Source organism: Sphaerulina musiva, assembly GCF_000320565.1.
Source record: "Sphaerulina musiva SO2202 unplaced genomic scaffold SEPMUscaffold_6, whole genome shotgun sequence".
Lineage (NCBI taxonomy): Eukaryota > Fungi > Ascomycota > Dothideomycetes > Mycosphaerellales > Mycosphaerellaceae > Sphaerulina > Sphaerulina musiva.
In genome coordinates, this window is record NW_016017388.1 from 737,313 (window position 1) to 757,223 (window position 19,911).

General features: G+C 51.0%; 6 protein-coding genes across 6 annotated transcripts; 3 read left to right on the forward strand and 3 right to left on the reverse strand.

Annotated features, from left to right (window-relative positions):
* Window positions 1–463: 463 nt before the first annotated feature.
* On the forward strand, window positions 464–1,129 carry SEPMUDRAFT_87196 (uncharacterized protein; the record flags this gene model as incomplete). Its single annotated transcript, XM_016910435.1, has 3 exons — window positions 464–490; window positions 575–610; window positions 680–1,129. Coding segments are annotated over 3 exons (311 nt in total), but the record flags the coding sequence as incomplete, so codon positions are not given.
* A 3,164-nt stretch (window positions 1,130–4,293) lies between these two features.
* SEPMUDRAFT_87198 (translation initiation factor eIF4E3) lies at window positions 4,294–6,213 on the reverse strand. Its single transcript, XM_016910436.1, has 2 exons — window positions 5,885–6,213; window positions 4,294–5,738 (listed from the first exon to the last, which is right to left on the reverse strand). Exons 1-2 carry the CDS (start codon window positions 5,938–5,940, stop codon window positions 4,751–4,753), a joined length of 1,044 nt encoding a protein of 347 aa, XP_016760003.1. The 5' UTR covers window positions 5,941–6,213; the 3' UTR covers window positions 4,294–4,750.
* Window positions 6,214–7,330: 1,117 nt separating this feature from the next.
* Window positions 7,331–9,494, reverse strand: SEPMUDRAFT_46340 (MFS general substrate transporter; the record flags this gene model as incomplete). Its single annotated transcript, XM_016908995.1, has 7 exons — window positions 7,331–7,622; window positions 7,676–8,028; window positions 8,087–8,296; window positions 8,350–8,547; window positions 8,611–8,914; window positions 8,998–9,160; window positions 9,275–9,494. 7 exons carry the CDS (start codon window positions 9,492–9,494, stop codon window positions 7,331–7,333), a joined length of 1,740 nt encoding a protein of 579 aa, XP_016760004.1.
* Window positions 9,495–12,820: 3,326 nt separating this feature from the next.
* SEPMUDRAFT_149735 (uncharacterized protein) lies at window positions 12,821–16,461 on the reverse strand. The gene has a single exon (XM_016905738.1). The coding sequence runs from the start codon at window positions 16,180–16,182 to the stop codon at window positions 14,434–14,436; it is 1,749 nt and encodes a 582-aa protein (XP_016760005.1). The 5' UTR covers window positions 16,183–16,461; the 3' UTR covers window positions 12,821–14,433.
* SEPMUDRAFT_27058 (uncharacterized protein) lies at window positions 13,478–13,927 on the forward strand (the record flags this gene model as incomplete). The annotated part of the gene is made up of 1 exon (XM_016908422.1): window positions 13,478–13,927. A coding segment is annotated over one exon (450 nt), but the record flags the coding sequence as incomplete, so codon positions are not given.
* Window positions 16,462–18,134: 1,673 nt separating the features above from the next.
* On the forward strand, window positions 18,135–19,867 carry SEPMUDRAFT_126286 (periplasmic binding protein-like II). The gene is made up of 2 exons (XM_016902052.1): window positions 18,135–18,502; window positions 18,640–19,867. Exons 1-2 carry the CDS (start codon window positions 18,221–18,223, stop codon window positions 19,294–19,296), a joined length of 939 nt encoding a protein of 312 aa, XP_016760007.1. The 5' UTR covers window positions 18,135–18,220; the 3' UTR covers window positions 19,297–19,867.
* Window positions 19,868–19,911: the final 44 nt, after the last annotated feature.

Here is a 19,911-nt window from a genome sequence, read left to right on the forward strand (position 1 = left end):
AGATTCCAGATTGGCTGGGTCGGCTTGGCATCACGTGCATCACCCCAACGTCACTGCTTATCGATTACAGGTCGGTACCTCAAGTTAGGAGGTACCTCAAGTTGGCATCAACTGTATCTCAGTAAGGTCTGAGTAAGGTCTCAGGCTCGTCTTCCTCAGTTGGTGGATGGACGAATTTGAATTGACGCGCCGCATGGACACTCTATTCTTCCGGACCAATCAAACACCGCCACAGTCAATCCATGCTGCGAGTGGTCAGTCTGAGACTCTGACTTCCAACTGAGATAAAACCATCCCATCTGCACACTTTGCTCGTGGTGTCACCGTTCGCTTTCAAGTCTGCCATGTAGCACAACAACAAGAACACCACCATCATCATGAAGTTTGCCAAGGTGAGAAGGGAACATTCAGACTGACTGCGCCCGGTCAACCGCCAAGACTGACTGATACGGCGCAGGAATTGGACGACTCTGCCGTCCCAGAGTGGAAGGTATATATGCAAACTATGAATGAAGCCCTGCTCGGCATCACTGCGGCTGGTATAAGGTACCTACTGTACTGACACGGAGTGCAGGACAATTACCTCGACTACAAGCAAGCCAAGAAGAAGGTGCGCAGGTCGATACCATCTCGTCGTGTCACTCACTACTCGCATCGACGCGTCCTGACTGAGACATAGCTGCATGCAGTCCGCAAAGCTGTTCGTGGCGTACCCGGCTCTGCAAAACCAAGACCGACTCCACGAAACTCCGTCCGAGATGCGCCAGTGTCTGCTTTGCTGCGACGACAACAACAGACCTTTTCGGCCAATGCCACTACGCCCATCGCCCGGATTGGCCATGTCAGATCCTTCAGCGATTCGCACGAAGCTGCAGCATCGCAACTCGGTGGCAGTGGCTCAGTATCTGCACCCATCCCGATCAATGAGCGTAGTCCGCTTCAGCCCAAAAACAAGGCGGAAGAGGGACAGGGCTGTATGACAAGCTATGGCAGCATCATCGGCAGTCCTCCTCACAGTGACGAGGTAACTCGCTTCAATTCACGCCAAGCACCCTCTGTGCAGCTGCCACCTCCCGCTGTCGACGACACCGACGGGGGCGACGACGATGCTGAGTCCGACGATAGCCAAGTCGCTCCCGAATCTATGCATTTACCTCGAAATCCATCACGAGTGGCCCGACCAGCCACGAAGGCCTCAGTACATCCACCTGCAGAGTCACCCGAGCTGCATCCTCCAGCTAGTCAGATGGCTCATACCGGTAATGCGTACGAGATTCGTGCGCCGCGCGATCAGGTTGGCGGCACCGCTGCTCCTCCAACCTCTCGGCTTCACGACACCTTTCCAAAGCGGACAAATTCGACGCCTGATAGCCGTCCTTTTATGAAACGAATTTTCACGAGTAGTGGTCTCTCACAACGATCACGCGATGACAACGATGTCGCGCTCGAAGCATATCGCGAGCTCGACTTCAGGAAAGCCGAGTTCTTCTTGTTCCTGGACAAGGAGCTCATCAAGGTCGAGAAATTTTACCTCGAAAAAGAAAATGAGGGCAAGGAACGTCTGGAACACATCCGAGAGCAACTGCATATCATGCGCACGTATCGTCTCGCTGAAATCATGGAATTCGAGGCGGAATCTAGGCGCGAACAAGCTGTCGCGAATGGGGAGCGTGATAGCCAGCATTCCAGGGAGAAAGGCCACGAAGGCCGTGTGCGCAAAAGAGACGTCCTTGTCAAACCCTTCACTATGTCTATTGACTTCGCCACTGATGCGCTCGACAGAGTCCGTTCAGGCCCTATTGGGAGGACTTCAAGGAGAATGGGTGATCTTGGAACACCGGAAATACCTCCACAAGTTGCGCATTGGCTGCCTGATCCACACCAAAGGGACTACGCGCGACGACCTCCGCACGAAGTGCCGTATCGTGTGGCAAAACGCAAAATGAAACTAGCGCTTGCTGAGTTCTATCGCGGTTTGGAGCTCCTCAAGTCGTATGCTCTCCTCAATCGGACCGCCTTTCGCAAGATCAACAAGAAGTACGACAAATGTGTTGGTGCCAAGCCCGGATTGCAATATGTGAGTGAAAAAGTGGCCAAGTCTCATTTCGTCAATTCCGACGTACCCGAGCAACTTATGGCTACAGTCGAAGACCTTTATGCTCGATACTTTGAGAAGGGCAGCCGCAAGGTCGCTGTGAGTAAGCTTCGCACCAAGTCCGCCCGCTCCCGCGACTACTCTGGAGCGGTTGCGCGCAGCTGCGCCTTGCTCGCAGCTGGATCGGTCTTTGGGGCTCTCGGCGTGGTCAAAGCAGTGCGTTTGCTTTACATTGCGGATGAACCAACACACACTTATACAACGTACCTGCTGCAACTCTATGGCGGGTATTTCATGATGGTCCTGCTCGCCTTGCTTTTCTGTGGCTGCGCAGCTGTTTTTCACGAATTCCGAGTGAACTATCAATTCATCTTCGAACTAAACAGACGCCAAGCTCTCCACTGGTTAGAGCTCCTTGAGGTTCCTGCGTTTCTATACTTTCTGCTTGGACTGGTCATGTGGTTGAACTTCGACATACAAGCGGGCGGGAGTACCATGTTCATCTATTGGATCGTGGTCTTGGTCGGTCTGGCGGTGATCTCTTTCTTCTTGCCTGCGCCGACGTTTTACTACAAAGCCAGAAAGTGGTTCTCATACACTCTTTGGCGACTGCTATTCGCCGGTCTATACGCCGTGGAGTTTCGCGATTTCTTCACTGGAGATATGTTTTGCTCCTTGACATACTCCATGGGCAACATTGAAATGTTCTTCTGTCTCTTCGTCGGCCGTCACTGGAATAGCCCCGCCGTCTGTAACAGTGGCCACAGTCGACTGCTCGGATTCCTGACATGCCTTCCTGGCATATGGCGTGCACTTCAGTGCCTACGACGCTACTACGACACTCGTGCACTGTTCCCGCACATGGTCAATTGCTTTAAATACTTTTTCACGATTGCACAGTACCTAACCTTGTCTGTGTACCGCATTGACCAAAGCTTGAAGACGAAGGTGGTATTTATCGTCTTTGCGACATTAAACGGCCTCTACACGAGCATCTGGGACCTCGCTATGGATTGGAGTCTGGGCGATCCATACGCTAAGCACAGGTTCCTGCGACCGACGCTGGCGTACCGCAAGCATGTCTGGATATACTACGTCGCCATGTTACTCGATCCTATCCTACGATTCAACTGGATCTTCTACGCTATATATACTTCGGATACACAGCACTCTTCTATCGTGTCTTTTGCCGTCAGCTTGTCGGAGGTGCTTCGGAGAGGCATGTGGACACTACTCCGTGTCGAGAACGAGCACTGCACCAACGTCGAGAATGCCAAAGCCAGCAGAGACGTGCCGCTCCCTTACAAGCTGCCTGGGCAGAGCTCTACTGTTGGCCTGATTCGTTCCGAGAGAGAAGAGGCACAGGATGAAGATTCTGGACCTAACACGAACACCACCGACTCCAACTCTGAAAACGGGGACCTGGCGCCTAAGCAGCCTATCTCAGCTGGACCTCCTACGCCGTCTAGGTTAGAAGTTCCCGAGATCCAATCCAAAGCTGGAAAGGCCCCGTATCCGAACAAGTTGCCCAAGCGCGATGGTAGTGGGCTCGTTCCCACCTCTGAGATCAGTAGACTTGACTTGGACAAAAGACGGACATCGCAGCAGCATCATGGTGGTGGTGGTGGTCCCAGTCGTAGCACCCAGAGTGCTTCAGGCCGCGACGTCGATCTCGAGCGGCAGCAGTCTGCCACCAGTAGCACCTTACGTTTCCGACGCAGGCGTTCCAGCAATGTGCAGGAGGCAGCGGGATCGCCCATTGTACATACTTTACACCGAGTGGGCACCACCATGAGGAACGCTCATGTGCAGGATTATACGCGCAAGAAGTCACCAGCAGTGACCGGTGGTCAGGATGAGGACTCTGATGACGAAGACGACGACGACGACGATGATGATAGCGATCGGGGGTGAACAGAACACACACTGCACACGCGATGATACTGTCTCAAGTTCTCTACGTACATGTACCGTACTCTATGATACCCGCTAGATAGCACTGAACAACAGCTTCTTGCCCCCTCTTAAGTAATGATCTCGTCAGGTGTAGTCAGCGATGCAAGCGATGATACTCATAATTCACATCGGCGGCGGAGACTTGATGCACATAGGTCAGTCAGCTGTGCACAACGTTGAGACCCGATTTCTTTTTCTTTGCATCGAGTGTCAAAGTACATATCGGAAGAGCTCCACGGATAGTCTCCTGGATTCTGTTTCGCAAATCCAGCCCAGATATGCAAAATTTGATAGTACATGCGCTACTGTCATCGCTTCCCCCCCAAAGGGTTGTTGCGATAGTGTTACGTAGCGTAGCTTGCCAATGCTGGCTTTCGCTGTCCTCGCTCAAATGCTACAGCCGGCATATCCCAAATCTCACACGTATAGTATACAACAACACAATGATCCAAAAAAGAACGCTTCGCTTTCCATGCAAGGAGATTCGCCGCCGTAGACAACATTGATACGCTCATCTCAACATCCAGGTCTCTGACAAATTCGCGTTCTGTAGCCGTATACTTTGGCGTGATCACGCGGATAGGAAGGAGGTATCCCTTGTTTGGCGTGGTGCCGTGATTTGAAACCGTCAATTCCGGGAGGAGCGGCTGGGGCCATGTCCTACAAAATTGGCCACCACGCGCTGCAAGACGGGTCCTTCTAACCCTCCGCCTTGTCCTTATCCGCGACGAGTGTGTTGCGCCTTCCGGCGGTCTTCTCAGCTCGTGCTTTATCGACCTCCACTCGGGATTGTATGGAATCATCGTGCGACCTGAATACGAGATTCGTGTCCTGAGGTAGCTCCAATACCCTCTTGATAGTCTCTCTAATCTTGACGTTGCGGCCACCATTGTTCTTGGTCCAGATTGAAATGACGTCCTCGCCTGGCCTGGCACTAACAACAGCGCCGCAGACCTCATCGCTAGCTTCTGCGAACTGATCTCCAATAATGGCAAGCACTAAGTACTCCCAGTATCTGTCTGCCACGCCCTTCTTCAGACGCAATGTGAACTTGCCGCCCTCTTTATTCTCCGCGTCCTCCCACACAGGCCGTATGCCCTCACGGAAGAGGTGATAGTCGGAGACAGTGATCAGTTGCGACGGACGCTTAAGGTGTGTGAAGACTTGCCAAAAGGCTTCCACGGTGTCGAACCTGAACATGGGCTTGATCGATTTCTCGTAATCGCTGTTCTTGGAAGTCGGCGGGCGGTAATACACGATCCAGGCATGTTGCAGGGCATGTTCCGGAGCAGAGTCTTTTGCTGTAGCAGTGGATGTATCGGGGACTGTTCGGATCGCGCCTAGTGACTTTTTAGACGTGGGACCAGGCCTGCGAGCATTATCCTTCGCCTCATCTCCAGAGTCCGGCTTCGCGGACGGAGGGTTCCTTCCTGCATCAAAGGTTGCACCTGGCGTTTTCGGTGTCTTGCTACTGCCGAAGCTGGCAAATGCACCCGTTCCCAAGCCAAATGCAGAAGACGCACCCGTACCTGTGGGCGACGATACGGCAGATGTGTTAATGCTGCTGATTGAGCCAAAAGCGCCCTTGCCGCTTGAGCTGAATCCGCGTCGGATGGAGGGCGAGTCGTGGCTCTCGCGATGGTCGTTTCGGTCAGGTCGGCTCGTGGACAGGCCGAGCTTACTGCTGCTGTTGATCGTGTGCATGATTAGACAAGGGCATTCGCAATTGGATATGTATATGAGGGAGGATTGGACGAAGGCTTCCGAGAACGGGTGTGTCTGGCGGTTCTAGAAGCACGGGTGCTGCGGGGAGGAGGGAACACTCCCACTCACTTTGATCTCCGTGTCCACAAGCTTGTTGGACTATCCACGTTGTCCTTGTTGGCCATTGGGGCCTTTGGACTCTGCCGTCAAGGCTGCGAGCCGTGCAGGATCGCGATGGATGGAAGAAGGGCGTGCGCGCGTGGTGGAAGTCGGCGTGGATTCTCGGTAGCAATATGCGTATAGAGGAATGGCGGCGTCGAGTGTTGCGGGCGATGATGGGGATTGTCGGTAGCGATCGGCTCGTCGATATGGATGATAGTACCAAGCAATACAATGCGAAGTAACTGCGCAGCTCAAGGATGTCGTTCGGCCGTGGCAATGGATGGTGAATGCGTGGGAAAGGGTCAGGTAAGGGCGTAAATGTAAGGTAGTTGGTGGTGGTGATGGTATATTCGTGTCGAAAGCAAAGTCGGTCGCTTACCTCTGCCGCTAGCCCTTCCCTTCCTTGTGACCCTGGCACGGGCGGTCCCTAGTCCATTGTCTTGGCGCAAATTCGAGCTTTCCTTTCCTTTGCTCTTGCTCTTCCTTTTCTTCTTCTTCTTCTTCTTCAAACCAAGACCACCTCTCAAATCATCATTCCGCAACTTCGGTTAACTTACGTGCGGTAGGACGACTCCGAAGGTGGTCGAGATGAACACCACTTTTAAAACCGTCATCACGAGGGTAGTCTCGCAAGAGACAGCGCCCATGATGCGATGTCGACCTATAAGATGGAACAAACCGTCAGCTAATTATTGTACCTGCATCTCTGTCTGGAGGCTGCAACACGATGTGCCTTCTCAGAAGAGTTGTCTTCACGTCCCGATACCTGTCCGCAACTGAAAGCCACCGCCAACCAGCAGAGATGCGAATGGACTGAGTCGTGCCAACGAAGGTGAGGTGCGCTCGCAGCAATTCGCGCTCTGCAACGACGGTAAGCATGGCATTGCGCGGGCAATTCTCACTCCAGTATCGCATGATGACAACTCTTGAAGAGCTTTCATCTGGTAATCCAAGTCCGCCCAGCCGCTGCATACACTTCTAGAAGCTGGTTGGGCGTGAGGACAATAGGCAAAGTCTGACCAAAGACTCGCTCTACTGAGGCTCTCTACTCATGTTTAATTTGCATTGTACTGACACGGGAAAGAACAGATGAGTATACCAGGCCTATCCGACATTTCGAAATGTCACCCGTTCCTCTGCATATGACCTCCAAGGTCTGAAAAGCTGAGAACTGTAGAAACCCCACATGCCGGTCGTGGTCAATCATACATGCAGATTTTGTGAGGTCTTCGTAGATCGTAAACACCATTCTCGTCATTTCAAATTGCCGACCAAGTCTAACTACGCGGGACGGCGACAGATCGGCCGTCAGAGACTCGTTTGCGAAAGTATACACATATCAGCCCATTCCTCGCTAGAACGCCTCGCTACTCATCGCTCGAAAAATTTCATCTAAACATATATATCATGAGGTTAAGCTTCCTCCTCGATTACGTCCGGTAAAAGACGACTCCTTTCATCAACCAAATGCGTCACCGGGCGGACCTGAGGTCCTTTTACCCATACATAACCCACGAGAGCAGCTCCGAAGACAAGGCCGAGTGCTGAAAGTGTGATGTTGATTGGTGTTGGATTGTCGTGGAAAAGCTCATGGTTGGCAGCGTCGATCAAAGGCTGGGTAAGGTTGACCAAGCCGCTGAAGCAGATGATGGTACCGTAGACACGGCCAAAAGTGGCAAAGCCAAAGACTTTCGCCGCATAATCACTTCTCAGGTTAGCAAGACCTCACAGCTGAAGTACGGAGGGAGAGCCACTCACCTCATCGCTGAATAGTACAAGGGCCTGAGCAGCACGAAGAGAATCACATTGCCATACGCGGCCCACGCAAACGGCAGCGACCCAAGAACTCCAACAGCAGTAATGAGAGCAACCAAACCTGCCAACATCACAGCTGTCGAGACATTGTCCAGCAGCATACCTATGAATGGCGTAGCTGCAACGCCACCAATTGGCAGAGCAATGTCGAAAAAGAGATTCACGTTCCGGGCAAGGTGCTCGGATCCAAGCATGTACTCATACTGCGACCTGATGGTAGCGATGAAGAAATTCATCCTCAGCATCTGCAATACGGTTAAGAGCGTTATCAGGATAAAGTACGGGCTCAGCATCTGCTTTCCAGTCAGCACGCGATATCATAATGGTACGCGCAAAGATTCCCGTCCGGCATACCTGTTGGCTCCAGCTTTTACCATGCAGAGCTCCCCACACTCCACTGGTGGCTAACTGCTCTTCTTTCCTTTCTTCTCGAAGCTGGCGCTCTTCGGAGTCTCCGACGAGCTCTTCGAGCTTCTGCAAAACGGATTGTCGATGTTCGCGCCTGTGTTGGCGCAGTCGGTTCACCTCGTCATCGTCGCTTAATTCATCATCAGAGTCGTGGACCTGGCACCTGTCAGCACTCTTCCTGTTTGGGTGGAGATGAGCCTACTACTCACATCTCGAGAGTAGTCCTGTTCTTTCTCAATCTTCCGTTCCAATTGAGGCAGAGTCTTGTAGCCATCGTGGTTCATCACGGTCAGCTGTGCTATGAGGATGAGTGCTGGAACAATCAAGTAGCCGAAGAAGAACTTTTCTGGGCCGAAAGTGCCACCAGATGCTTCATACGCGATGCGAAAGAAGAGAAAAACGGCCGCCTTACACACTCTCGTTAGCTGCCGGACTGTTTGTTGTTCTGCTGGACTGCTGGTCATACTCACCGAAGCATCGAAGGCTCCCGTCACCATTGCCACGATGGTACCGGACCACTTGGGGAAAGCATTGGCAACTTGAAACGATGGCACGAAGATGAATGTTCCTCCTAAACTGAGGAGTATATTGCCCACGATATAGCCATCGAACTCGGGAATGGCAAATGCACTTCCCATCAAGGCACTTCCCGCGGCCAAACTGAGACTTCCTATGATGCCCGCCACTCGAGGGCCGTATCGATCCAGGATCGTACCCACTGCGAGTGCAGAGACATTGCATGTCGTCGATGCTATGGCGAAGAAGACATTCAATCTGTGGAAATCATGATTAGGATCAAGCGCTTTCTTCCCGCCCGCCATCTCCAGTTCCTCCCGCTCCAGAAGAAGAACACGTACCGGAGATCCTGTTCGTAGCACACTTCGACATCCAACTCTAGTTCTTCGGCCGAACAAAACTCTCGATACACGCCTTGATCCACGAGAACGGGCTTCAATGCTGCGAATCCAAACACGATTCCCGACGCCAGCCAACACGATACGATGGTGATGATGACCTGCGCTTTAAGACATTGGAAAAAAAAGTCATCAGCAAAGGAAGGTGCAACACTAAAACAGACGGAAAGGAAAAGAAAAAAAGTCGAAAAGAAATTGAAAAGAAAAGCACACAACATACCAAGTCGTTGTGCTTCGGAGACTTTGTAGGCAGTGACGCCTCCCGTGGGATGTGTGGCGAAGGAATCTTCTTCGGGCTGCGGTAAGATGTCGTAGGAGATGACAGTTCTCAACGATCGGACAGTGCCATATCTCTGGTCTTTGTTGTTGTTGTAGTTGTGCACCGAGGAAGTGTCGAGGTCGTTTCCGTCTATTGATGTCACGCGCTGCAGCAATGACATTCCGTGTGATCTTGTGTGCGTGCGTATGTGTATGTGTATACGTGGGACCTGTTTGAATGGTGAGGTGGGTTTTGGTCCTTGTCGTCGCGGTGGGAAGAGAGTCACAGCAACAATGATCTACGACTCTTACAACAACAGGATGGATGGTGAAAGAGAGAGAGGCAGAGGCAGAGACAGAGACAGAGAAAGAGAGATGCACTACATGTAGCCGCCGCCGCCGCTGTGTATGTGTGTAATGTAGTGTTGTGCAGGGACCACAACAACAAAGTACAAGTAAGGTAAGTACTGGAAGCTTCTTCTCCACCCAGACGTTTTTTCTCTTCCTTTCTGTCAATCTGTGTATATCTTATTTACCTAGTATTATTATTGATTTACTGCGCGCGCAACGGATCGAAAAAAATGCTTGAATCGCTGACTCGATGATGGTGAAAATGGGAAAATGGGAAAATGGGCAAAATAAAATAAAATATAAAAAAGCGCGCATTCCCGAATTTCCCTCGCCAGTGTCACACATTGTTCTGCGGGACTTGTTTGCTCTTTTCGCTCGTAGCGTATGTGGAGGTGGAGTCGGTGTGTATCTGAACTGTAAAAGTGTAAGAGGCCCGAGGGAAGAGGGAAGAGGGAAGATGTTTATTATTACAGCTAAGCTTTTGCCTCTTGGCCTAGCTCATATCGAACGACTTCTTTTTCTTTCTCTCTCTTTTTCCCTCGGCTCATGTCTGCTGCTGCTGCTGCTGCTGATAATCATGATCGATCTGTACAAGTACCTTAGCGAACGGGATGCCGAAGATCCCGACTCTCTCTCTCAAACTCAGATCCACATTTCGCTCCCCCTCCCCGAAAATGCATTCATCATCATTATCATCATCACCTCCTATCATCATCATCATCCTCCCGGCGGCTACAGGCTCCAGCCAGTACAGTAGCAAGTAGTGTTATTATTGTTGATAAGGTACTGTAGATCCGTACGACATGAAATGCTTACCTCAATTTTACCTATGGATACGAGAAGGGTAGCACTAGCGGGAATGAAAATATTTTGATTTCTTTTCTTCCATTCTGCCCTGTCCTTGTCCCTTGTCCTGTTCCTTTCTTACCGATCCGGATCCGCTTACGCGCTGGAGCTGGTAGGGGGAGTCTTTTTTTGAGTGTTGCGGTGTATGTATGTGTTTGTGTTTTTGAGAAAGGATGGTATCAACGATTCAATACTGAATAGCCTAAATGGCTATTAGACGCCGTTGGGTAGCGTATGGCGTATAGCGGTATACAAAACAGAAAAAAAGGTTTGTGGAATTGGAGAGACTGCCGTTCTTCTTCTTCATCATTACCTGTATCATGATCATGATCACGCAGGTACTCACCGACCCGAACAACTACTAGCAGTACTTACATGTATGTCGGTAAGGTATGTAAGTGAAGGTTTTTCTACCTACCTGTACCTACCTGACCTTCCTTTACCGAGAGATGTTTCTTTTTCTATGTTTGACCGAAGCACTTGGTTATTTCAGCCCGTACAGTCAGCCTACCTATTGTTACCCTTCTTTAGAAGACAAGACAAGAATATAAGGTAGGTAGGTAGGTAGGTAGGTTGTAGGTATATGAAATTCTTTACCTCTCTCTCTCTCCGTATCCTTATTCACACCTCTCTCTATACCTACCTGTAGCTACGCAATACACATACGCGTCTCCTACAAGAAAACAGGATTCTAGGTCGTCTAGTACTAGGTATATGTACATGTACAAAAAGACAGGCCTGACGATCATATTCATAGGTACGTACCTAGTAGCGACACCAAGCAGGAAAAATAAAAGGAGAAAAAAAAGAAAACAAAAACAAAACAAAAAAGACAAGGCGGACGTTCCGAGGCAAGTATATATACATATATAAGGTACCTACAGTACCTAAGGCAAGCAACAAGCTACCCTGATTTTCATTATCTACTGTATACCTTCGGTACCTAGGTAAGGTACATGAAGCTTGTAATACTTTCCGTCTATTAATAAAAAGAGAGGGAAGAGAAGGCAAGGGACTTCCAAAGGTCGTATTCTACCGAGTTGTAGGTACCGACTAATACGGTATGTTCGTGTAAGCCTGTATGTAGAAAAGAGTATACACAAAAAGAACGATGAATCCTACCTAGGTATGTAGATATGTATGTACCTCTCGTCTACGAGTGCGACAGGACAACCTACGAGACAGCCTGTAACAGTATTCTACCTAGGTAGAGCTTGTTACTACCTCGTTGCTTCTTCCCGTCCCGTCTTGTGTAGGTAGGGTCGTAGGGACATGCCCGGCCTTTTTTCTTTTCCTTTTGTAGTTCATCACAATCGGGATTGGACCTCGTCCACGACTCTACCCTTACACCTTGCCTCCTAGGTTATACCAGACATCTTCGAATCTTCTAGGTACTAGGGGCAATCTTTTTGAGTTACGCGTTACGCGTGGCCGTGGGTTTAAACTCTGTGTCTGCCTGCCCCCTTGTCAAAAACGTGGCACTGGCAGATTCAGTCGGCCTCGGGCTAAAATTAAAATTAAATATAAATATAAAAAAAATTTGATCTTGTTATTTGGATTTTGGATTTTTACGAAGATGTGAATCTGATGGCAAGTTGACGACTATTGAACTGTGGGATGATGGGATGATAGGATGATGGGATGATACCTAGGTCCTAGTTGGATCGGTTGGTTGGTCGGTTGGAATGGATGGAATAGTCTCGGCAATAGGGTTTGGGGGAATGGGGCTTACCTAGGGAATGGCTTGGGGAATGGGGGGGTTTTAGTTCATGGTCAATCAGTTCGATATATCCTTCGTGCACAGCGGCTGCAGCTCCGGTGTGTGTGTTCTCTTCTCTTTCTTTCTTTTTATAAGTTTCCACTCCTATTCAATCTCACAACGGAAGCGAGATGAATCAGAACTGTATCTTGTAAAATTGTTGGCGTCTGTGTCTGTGTCTGTGTTTATTAGTCAGTATGTATGTATGTTGGTAGTGTATGTGGAAATTCACACAGGAGGATGTGATGATCTTCCCTCCTTTTTTTTATGATTTAAGATTTGTTTCAGCTTGTGTATCAAGACAAGGCTTGTCGTGGAAAGATACGAGCTTCGGTAAGCATTTTTCCCCTTGCGCCCTCGCTTGGACAAGACGAAAATGGCACTAACGAAAGCCACTCATTACCATTCTAACCTACCTCGACACAAGTTGGTTGGAAGAAATGAAGAAGGGTACTTTTGTACATGTAGTAGCGATCAAACAGGTAGGTAGGTCATATTTTATTACGTAGGTAGGGCACTGCCTACCGGTACCTACATGTACTTGACGCCATAATGTGATTGCTGCCTGCTTCAAGGTGTATGTATATACACACAGTGTACACGGTACTGAGTGCGCACGGAAGCACACCCACTCTTCAGGATCTAGATGCCAGGTTCTGCAGGGACCTCGATAACCAATCTGTGAATTGAGCTGGGTTTACATACGACGCAGGGTGCGGCATCACGCCACCCCCAGGGGAGTGAAGGGGAGAGGGAGAGCAACGCACGACGATTGCCGTGAACAACCCTTGCTGGAATACAGGAACTAGACCCTCTCCAAATGTCCAGGTGCTCGGTCATGCCCATGGGTATTCACATCGCCAACTGAGTCAAAAAACCAACGGATTCTCTCCGAACTTCTCACAAGCCGATGCCGACGATTGGCCGAACCACGCACGATTAATGCCAATGAGAACCTACACGTCCTGTGAAGACCTCTCCGACTCTCCTCGAATGTCAGGTCTACGCCGAGCAGGGAGCCATCCCAACCGACACGCGATACTGCTGCCGCCACTTGAAGAGCATCGGACGTCTTCTGAGTCCTCCGAGTCTGAGATGGATGATAAGCCGAGAGACTACTCGAGGACGGAGCCATCCTCGCCCAGCTCGTTGTTCTCTGGTACCACCTTCTCCACCGAAGCATCCGAGGACAATCGACCGGAGCCTCCACCTCTCATCCATGCCCTCTTCGAAGAGCTCTCGCGAACATGGCAATTCGTCGTCGCAGATCCGGTATCGCGTCATGCAGTAATTGTCGATCCTCAACTCGACAACGCCCCTGCGGCAACCACCATATCGACGATAGCGGCCGATCGTGTGCTGACCGTGGTGCGGCAAAATCGATATATAGTGGATCGTATTCTCCACACTCACGAACCGAAACATCATCCATCATCTGCCTGGTATCTCCGCGCACAACTACTACAGTCGACCGGCCATGCCCCCAAAATCACCCTGGGAAGAACCATGGTAGCGGTCCAGAGAATGTTCAGGCGAAAGTACAGCATGAAGAACGACGATGGAAGTACATGGGCCACCACACACGACGATGCCAACCTCACAGACGGGCAGTCCTTTTCGATCGGCGGCCTGAGAGCGGCAGCCTTACAGTTCCCTGGTGGAATGTATGCTTTTGTGGTAGGGCAGTATATCTTTGCCGGTGTATCGAAACATGATCTGGAACTCCGAGCGCGGAATGACCTGCTCATACATGACTTGAAGAGCTTCCGGGTCTATACGAGTGGAGATGCTCCACCCCAGAGGAAGGCGCACTTGATACCAGTCTGTGCGCGAGGAGAACAGCAGGTCGGCCAGTCTGAGCCCGGCAGGAAGTTGGTGATCAACTATGCGGCGGAGAATAATGCAGAGAACTGGGCGCGACTTCATTGATTCGCGTTGGAAACGGCCTGTTGAGGCAATGTGCTATGTCTTTCCTCATTCATGATACCCACGAGCGAGCATGGAGTTGGCGAACATCGATCTTACGGCTGCTTAGACATGGCGCAAACTCTTTCTTGGATTCGCTTTGGGGCATCCATCGTAATGGACAGGCAGCGATTGCAGCGGTCGCCGATGGGTGCATATTGATATCTCCTTAGCCTTCAATCTCGCGCTCAACAAGTTCTTCACAGACCTGCAAGCTCTCCAGTGCCCATTGCGAGGCCTTGCATCCCGTCGCTGTAGAACATATCGAACCAGCTCATGTCGATGCCACCCATGTTCATATGAGCGATGCCGCTGTCATACGACGACACTGACTGCGTGGAAGGGACATCCACACGAGGATTGAATACCTCATGTGCTGCCTTTTTGAGCTGTTGTGATACGTATTTCGCGATGGACCAATTGCGGCTCACGGATTTCAAGACACCAATGATGAGGGCGACTCGATCGCGATTCGGTTCGGTCGTGGCTTTGGGGTATGCCGAACAGGCGGAAAGTTGGACTACACACGCAAAGACCAGGCTGCAGATGAAGAACGGAGAGTACCTTGTCACCGGTAATGCAGCCAGATTTGCCAGATCTTTCGACGCTGAAAGAGCCTTCGCTGCGTGTTGGGAGGATGTTGGCGAGACCTGCTCCATGTGTCGCCGGGCACAAGCGATATCGGCCGACGCGGGCATTGTGATGGGCAGTTCACTCCTCGGAAAGTGCAGGAAGATGTTCCCAATGTAAATGAGCATGAATGCCTGAAACATCATTGGATCAACTTCCCCGCTGTGCACCACAATCCCAGCTTTGTCATTGGGCAAATGGAACTTCCAGCTTGCCATTGCATTATCAATAGACTGTATGCTGTCTGCGTGAACTTTGTTCGCGCTCGAGACGTCAATCACCCTGGCCAATATGCGTACAGCGTCAATGCGATACGACGCCGATGAGAACTGCCAGTCTTCGTCGGCGAATAGGCGGCCATCATAGTCCTGCAAAGAGAAAGATTGAGATGGCACGCCACATCTGTCATACAGCTGGTCTTCGCATGGCAGTAGCGTCGTGATAGTGACCGAATTGCTCTTGAAGTTCGTTTGGCGATGCAAAGACGCGAAGTAGCCATCCGTGATATAGAGCTCCCACCATGTCCGCCGCAGGCTCTCCTCATAGATGGGATCACCGTGGCCATGTGACGTACTGAACTCAGAGTGATGCATTCCTAATGCTATCGCAACATCCGCAGCGTTCGAAATCGCCGCCATCGCTTCCATCGGTTCGTAGCGGGCATGCAGAGATATTGAATAAAGCAGTGATGCTTGAACCATCTCGGGGCTCTTGTCGTTGCTATTCTCAGAGAGGCTCTCGGCAGCCACCGATCTTATTCTGTCGCTGGAGATGTTCGACGCATACTGGCTTCCGATAAATTTCGCGACCAGCTGAAGGTATTCCGGGTAGTTCTGATTATACCATCGACTGCGAGGCACTAGCATCGGATGTTCCGGGTGGAAGTGGGCATAGTATAGGTTGACCAGATGTTCGTCCTCGGAGCGCAGCGAAGATCGACAAGACGATGTAGTCGATCCGGGAGGAGATACAACTTGGCCTTCAACACTGGGATGAGACCACGAATTGCCAGGTGAGACTCCTCCCGAGGCGCTCGCGCTAGAACTTCCTTGACCTATGCTGGTCTGTGGAGTGAGTACAGCACGGTTGGAAACCAGTGTCGGAAGCGATTGTTGAGACTGGATTTGTGTCTGCACCTGACCGGCCGACGCTTGCCTCTTGGTCCTGCCACCACATCCTCTTCTGGACGCCACATAGCTGCAATGAAGGCCACGATCGCGGCACCGTGAGCATACAGGAGTGGTTGCATCGCATTTCAAGTGTTTCTCTCGGCAAGCCTTGCAGGCCAGCGGCGATGGTCTTTGCGCGATATGTGACATGGTAGCGTTCTTCCTTCAGGCGATTGGATCTCGAAGTCGGAACGTACCACCCGACTCTCCGATGTACTTGCTCGATACGCGGTCCTTGCCTGGCTGGACTGGCGTTGGGAAAGAATGTTCAGGTATGTGAGTGAAGCCGGTTGGTGAAGCATGCTGTCAGGACTTCATCTTGCTTGTTCCAGCAGAGGCTAAGACCTCTGGTGCAGTTCGCAGGTGATAGCGTCCACGATTGTGGGGATCCGATGATGAGCAGAAGCTGGTAGCCGGTGTTGCAGGGTGGGTGGCGGAGACCAGGCGAGAGAAAGTGGAAGTGGTGTGGTGTCGTTGTGCAGGCGTAGTCTACCCAAGGCATGGAGAGCTTTCGGCGATCTAACTCATCGGTCGCCGATTAAAATAAAGTGTCCGGCCTTGGCGCTTGACCCAACGGCCCACCTGACTACCTCCACTCTAGTGGCCCATCAGGTACTACATGTAGCTGATTGGTGACAAGGTAAGTAGTACTACAGTAAGTACTTCATTGATTTGCACCCCATTGAGCGCGGGTGGCTACATTGATATTGCCTGCAATTTGGTCCAGGAGGATTGCCTCCACAGCATCGCCTGTACACGTCCATTGTCCACCAGTCGTTTTGATTAGTGAGCCCTTGTAGTTGCATGCAGCTGAATCAATATGAAGCGCCCCCATAATCAATGCTCGCGGGCGCTGGCTCAGCCTGCGGATAGTCCATATAAGACGGTAAGCTCTCGCGAAAGTGGCTGACATACTACTGTGATCTATATGACACGATTGTCGTCATGCATTTCTTTCATTCGCGAAAGTCGTGCTAGCCGCTTTAGCAGGCTCCGAAGGCGTATCGTGCGAAGTGATCAAGATGGTTGAGCGACGGCCGTCCTACCTCTAGAGTCTAGAGGTCCGTAGGTAAGACACAGCCAGATTCAGTGATCCTCGGCCGCCCGTGCGATATGCACGAAGTTGCCACGGATCATTTGAGTGAATTCATGCAACTTTCGTGGCAGGGGCAGGTGACGAAGCTCGATTCAATGTAAAACCTGCAATCAGATGCGTTCGCATTGGCATTTCAGTCTCGCAGCTTGTCAGGCGCTTCTGGATGAGCTGCCTTGACTTCACATAATCACGAGAATCAGGATTGGAAGGGTCCTCTCCACCCTTGTTCGGTTCCCCATCGCCCAAGCGGGGCTCGCAACTTGTAATAGACATGCTCTTTCACCTGGTCACTTTGACAACGACGTGATCAGTCTCGCATGTCCCTGCTTTGTCGAGGTGCAGGCCTGGAGAGCCCTCGGAGCTGCTCGCCAAAAAAGCTACGGGCGGACAGCAAAGCTAACACCAGACGTCGCGCCGCCGATGGTCTTTCACATTGGAGCAGTCTGATCTATAGCTAGCACCACTGTGACATCCCGGCAGTGCTTGACGTGCCAGGGCTCGCGGAGGTTCTGCAAGGACAAGGTATTAGCGAACACACATTTGGTCCTATTGCTGCTTCCAGGTGCGGTGGACGGTGATGTAATGGCCGATTCTCCAATGGTTCAAGCCGACGAATGATAAAGTAAAGGTGCTCAGGCTGGTAGGCTTGATTTCGAAAGTCTTGATGGTCATTTTCGAAGGCCCGGCGCCCCAAGGACACAGGTCATCATTGTAAGACTTGCTCACGTGGGTGATGCAGCAGCAAAGGCAGAACGAGAAGCTGCACCCGATAAAAGCTCATGAGACATGACGGCATATGTCAAGCAGAAGCCGGCGAACGGTTGGCGACCTCCAATGTGTTACAAACAACACAGAGCGTATACCGTATGTAGAGTAGAATACCTCCTAGTACCAGATGATCATATAAGCTTTCAGATAGAGTTGCCGCTATGACATCGAACATGTGGTCATATTCATATGGAACATGTCAGTAATGGATACCTGATTGTCATCCCTCACGTTCGAGCATCCTCATGCCTCTTCGCTATGCTCCGAACGCGAAACCTTTTTCTCAAACCCTTATCTAAGAGTAAATCCTTCTCGACAACCGCAATGGCTCCTCAAAAGCTCCGAATCGGCTATGTGCCCGAGCACTTCTCCACGCCTCTTGCTTTCGCCTCAAACAAATATTACCTCCACGCCGACCTGATTCCCTTTCCGACTGGCACCGGAGCTCTCGCAGCATCTCTCAAAGTGCCTCGTAATGAGGACGGAAGCATAGATGTAGCGATTGGGCTGACGGAAGGGTTCGTTGCAGACCTGGGAAAATCGAAGGCAGAGGGAAAGCATGCCGGGTATGGATTCGTGGGGACATATGTGGAATCGCCATTATGTGTAAGTGGTTATCAAAGGCATCATATGATCTCCATGCCATTTCAAGCAATGGCACGCCCCGAGTCTCGAGCTTTGAGATCAGACATGCACGAGCACACACTTGGGACACTTGCTTACCTTCGACCTTCTACTTCCAGTGGGCGATCTCTACTGGCTCCAAAAGGAACGAAATCAATAGCGTGGAAGACTTGAAAGGAAAGAAAGTGGGAGTCAGCAGGATTGGAAGTGGAAGTTATGTCATGAGTTATGTCCTTGCAGACCAGAAGGGCTGGTTGGAGAAGGGCAAAGAACCATTTGAAGAGCATGTGCCCATTGGCGATTTCGCAGCTCTGAGGAAATCTGTGGGCCAGGATAAAAGCAGCGACTTCTTCATGTGGGAACATTTCACAACCAAACACTACTGGGACAATGGAGAGCTGAAGCGAATCGGGGAAATCTACACTCCGTGGCCGAGCTGGATGATTATGGCGAGGACACATGAGAATCTTGAAGCCGAGGTGGAGGATATGATGCAGAGGATCAACGATGGGGTGCAGTATTATCGCGAAAACAAAGAGGAGGCTGTGGAGCATATCACGAATCATATGGAGTATTCGAGAGAGGACGCACTGGAGTGGATGAAGACTGTGAGATTTGCAGACGATGTGAGAGGCGTGAGTGCGACCACGGTGGACACGACAGCGGCTATCCTGCGTAAGGCGGGTGTGCTGACAGACAAAGCTGGAGGGAGCGAGCATATGATCATCGTCGGCAGGGCGGAACCAGAAGTTATTGCGAATCCAGCCGATGTGTAGCACAGTACGTTCCGGGCTCCTTCTCTGACAGGACTTGCTTGTTTGAGGATCAAAGTCTTCTGGCTATCCAGGGAGGACATGGTCAGATTCAGACACAGCGAGTATCGAGATTTTTACCTTACTCGCTACACCGTCCGCAGCAGCAAGGTGACGCATCCAGAATACTTCTCAGCACCCGCGCTGCCAACTGTGACAGATTTGCATCATTCTCCAGTGCCCGAGAGGCTACTTTCAGTAACAGAACTATATCCTGAACGTTGCCAGTTGAGCTCGAGCGCAGAGACAAAGACTTTGGCGGCAGGAGGATCCGCACAGTATTCGATGGACGTCTGGAACAACGGAGGATGCAAACAGGAGGTCATCCGCAGTGCCACATTTCAATGCAAGGGAATCGATTATTAGGAGCAGAGCAGATGCTTACTACCTAGTCGAGAACACCATTATCTTTGCCCGAATTCAGGACATCCTCTCGGTATTCAGACTTCACCACACGAGTACCTCAACGTCCCTACAGCTCGTGCTTTGTGTGCAGTGTAGACTACGTTACCTTACTACCTTAGACGTGATGAATCCCCAGGAACATGGTGACGTTTTGCTCGCAAGGACACTGTACGG

Bases quoted from the DNA above. Each gene is read 5' to 3' on its own strand.
- SEPMUDRAFT_149735 (XM_016905738.1), bottom strand. From the start codon at position 16,182: ATGTCACATATCGCGCAAAGACCATCGCCGCTGGCCTGCAAGGCTTGC.
- SEPMUDRAFT_87198 (XM_016910436.1), bottom strand. From the start codon at position 5,940: ATGGCCAACAAGGACAACGTGGATAGTCCAACAAGCTTGTGGACACGG. The intron at 5,739-5,884 runs GTGAGTGGGAGT...CACGATCAACAG, and splicing joins TTGTGGACACGGAGATCAAA to CAGCAGTAAGCTCGGCCTGT.
- SEPMUDRAFT_126286 (XM_016902052.1), top strand. From the start codon at position 18,221: ATGGCTCCTCAAAAGCTCCGAATCGGCTATGTGCCCGAGCACTTCTCC. The intron at 18,503-18,639 runs GTAAGTGGTTAT...TTCTACTTCCAG, and splicing joins ATGTGGAATCGCCATTATGT to TGGGCGATCTCTACTGGCTC.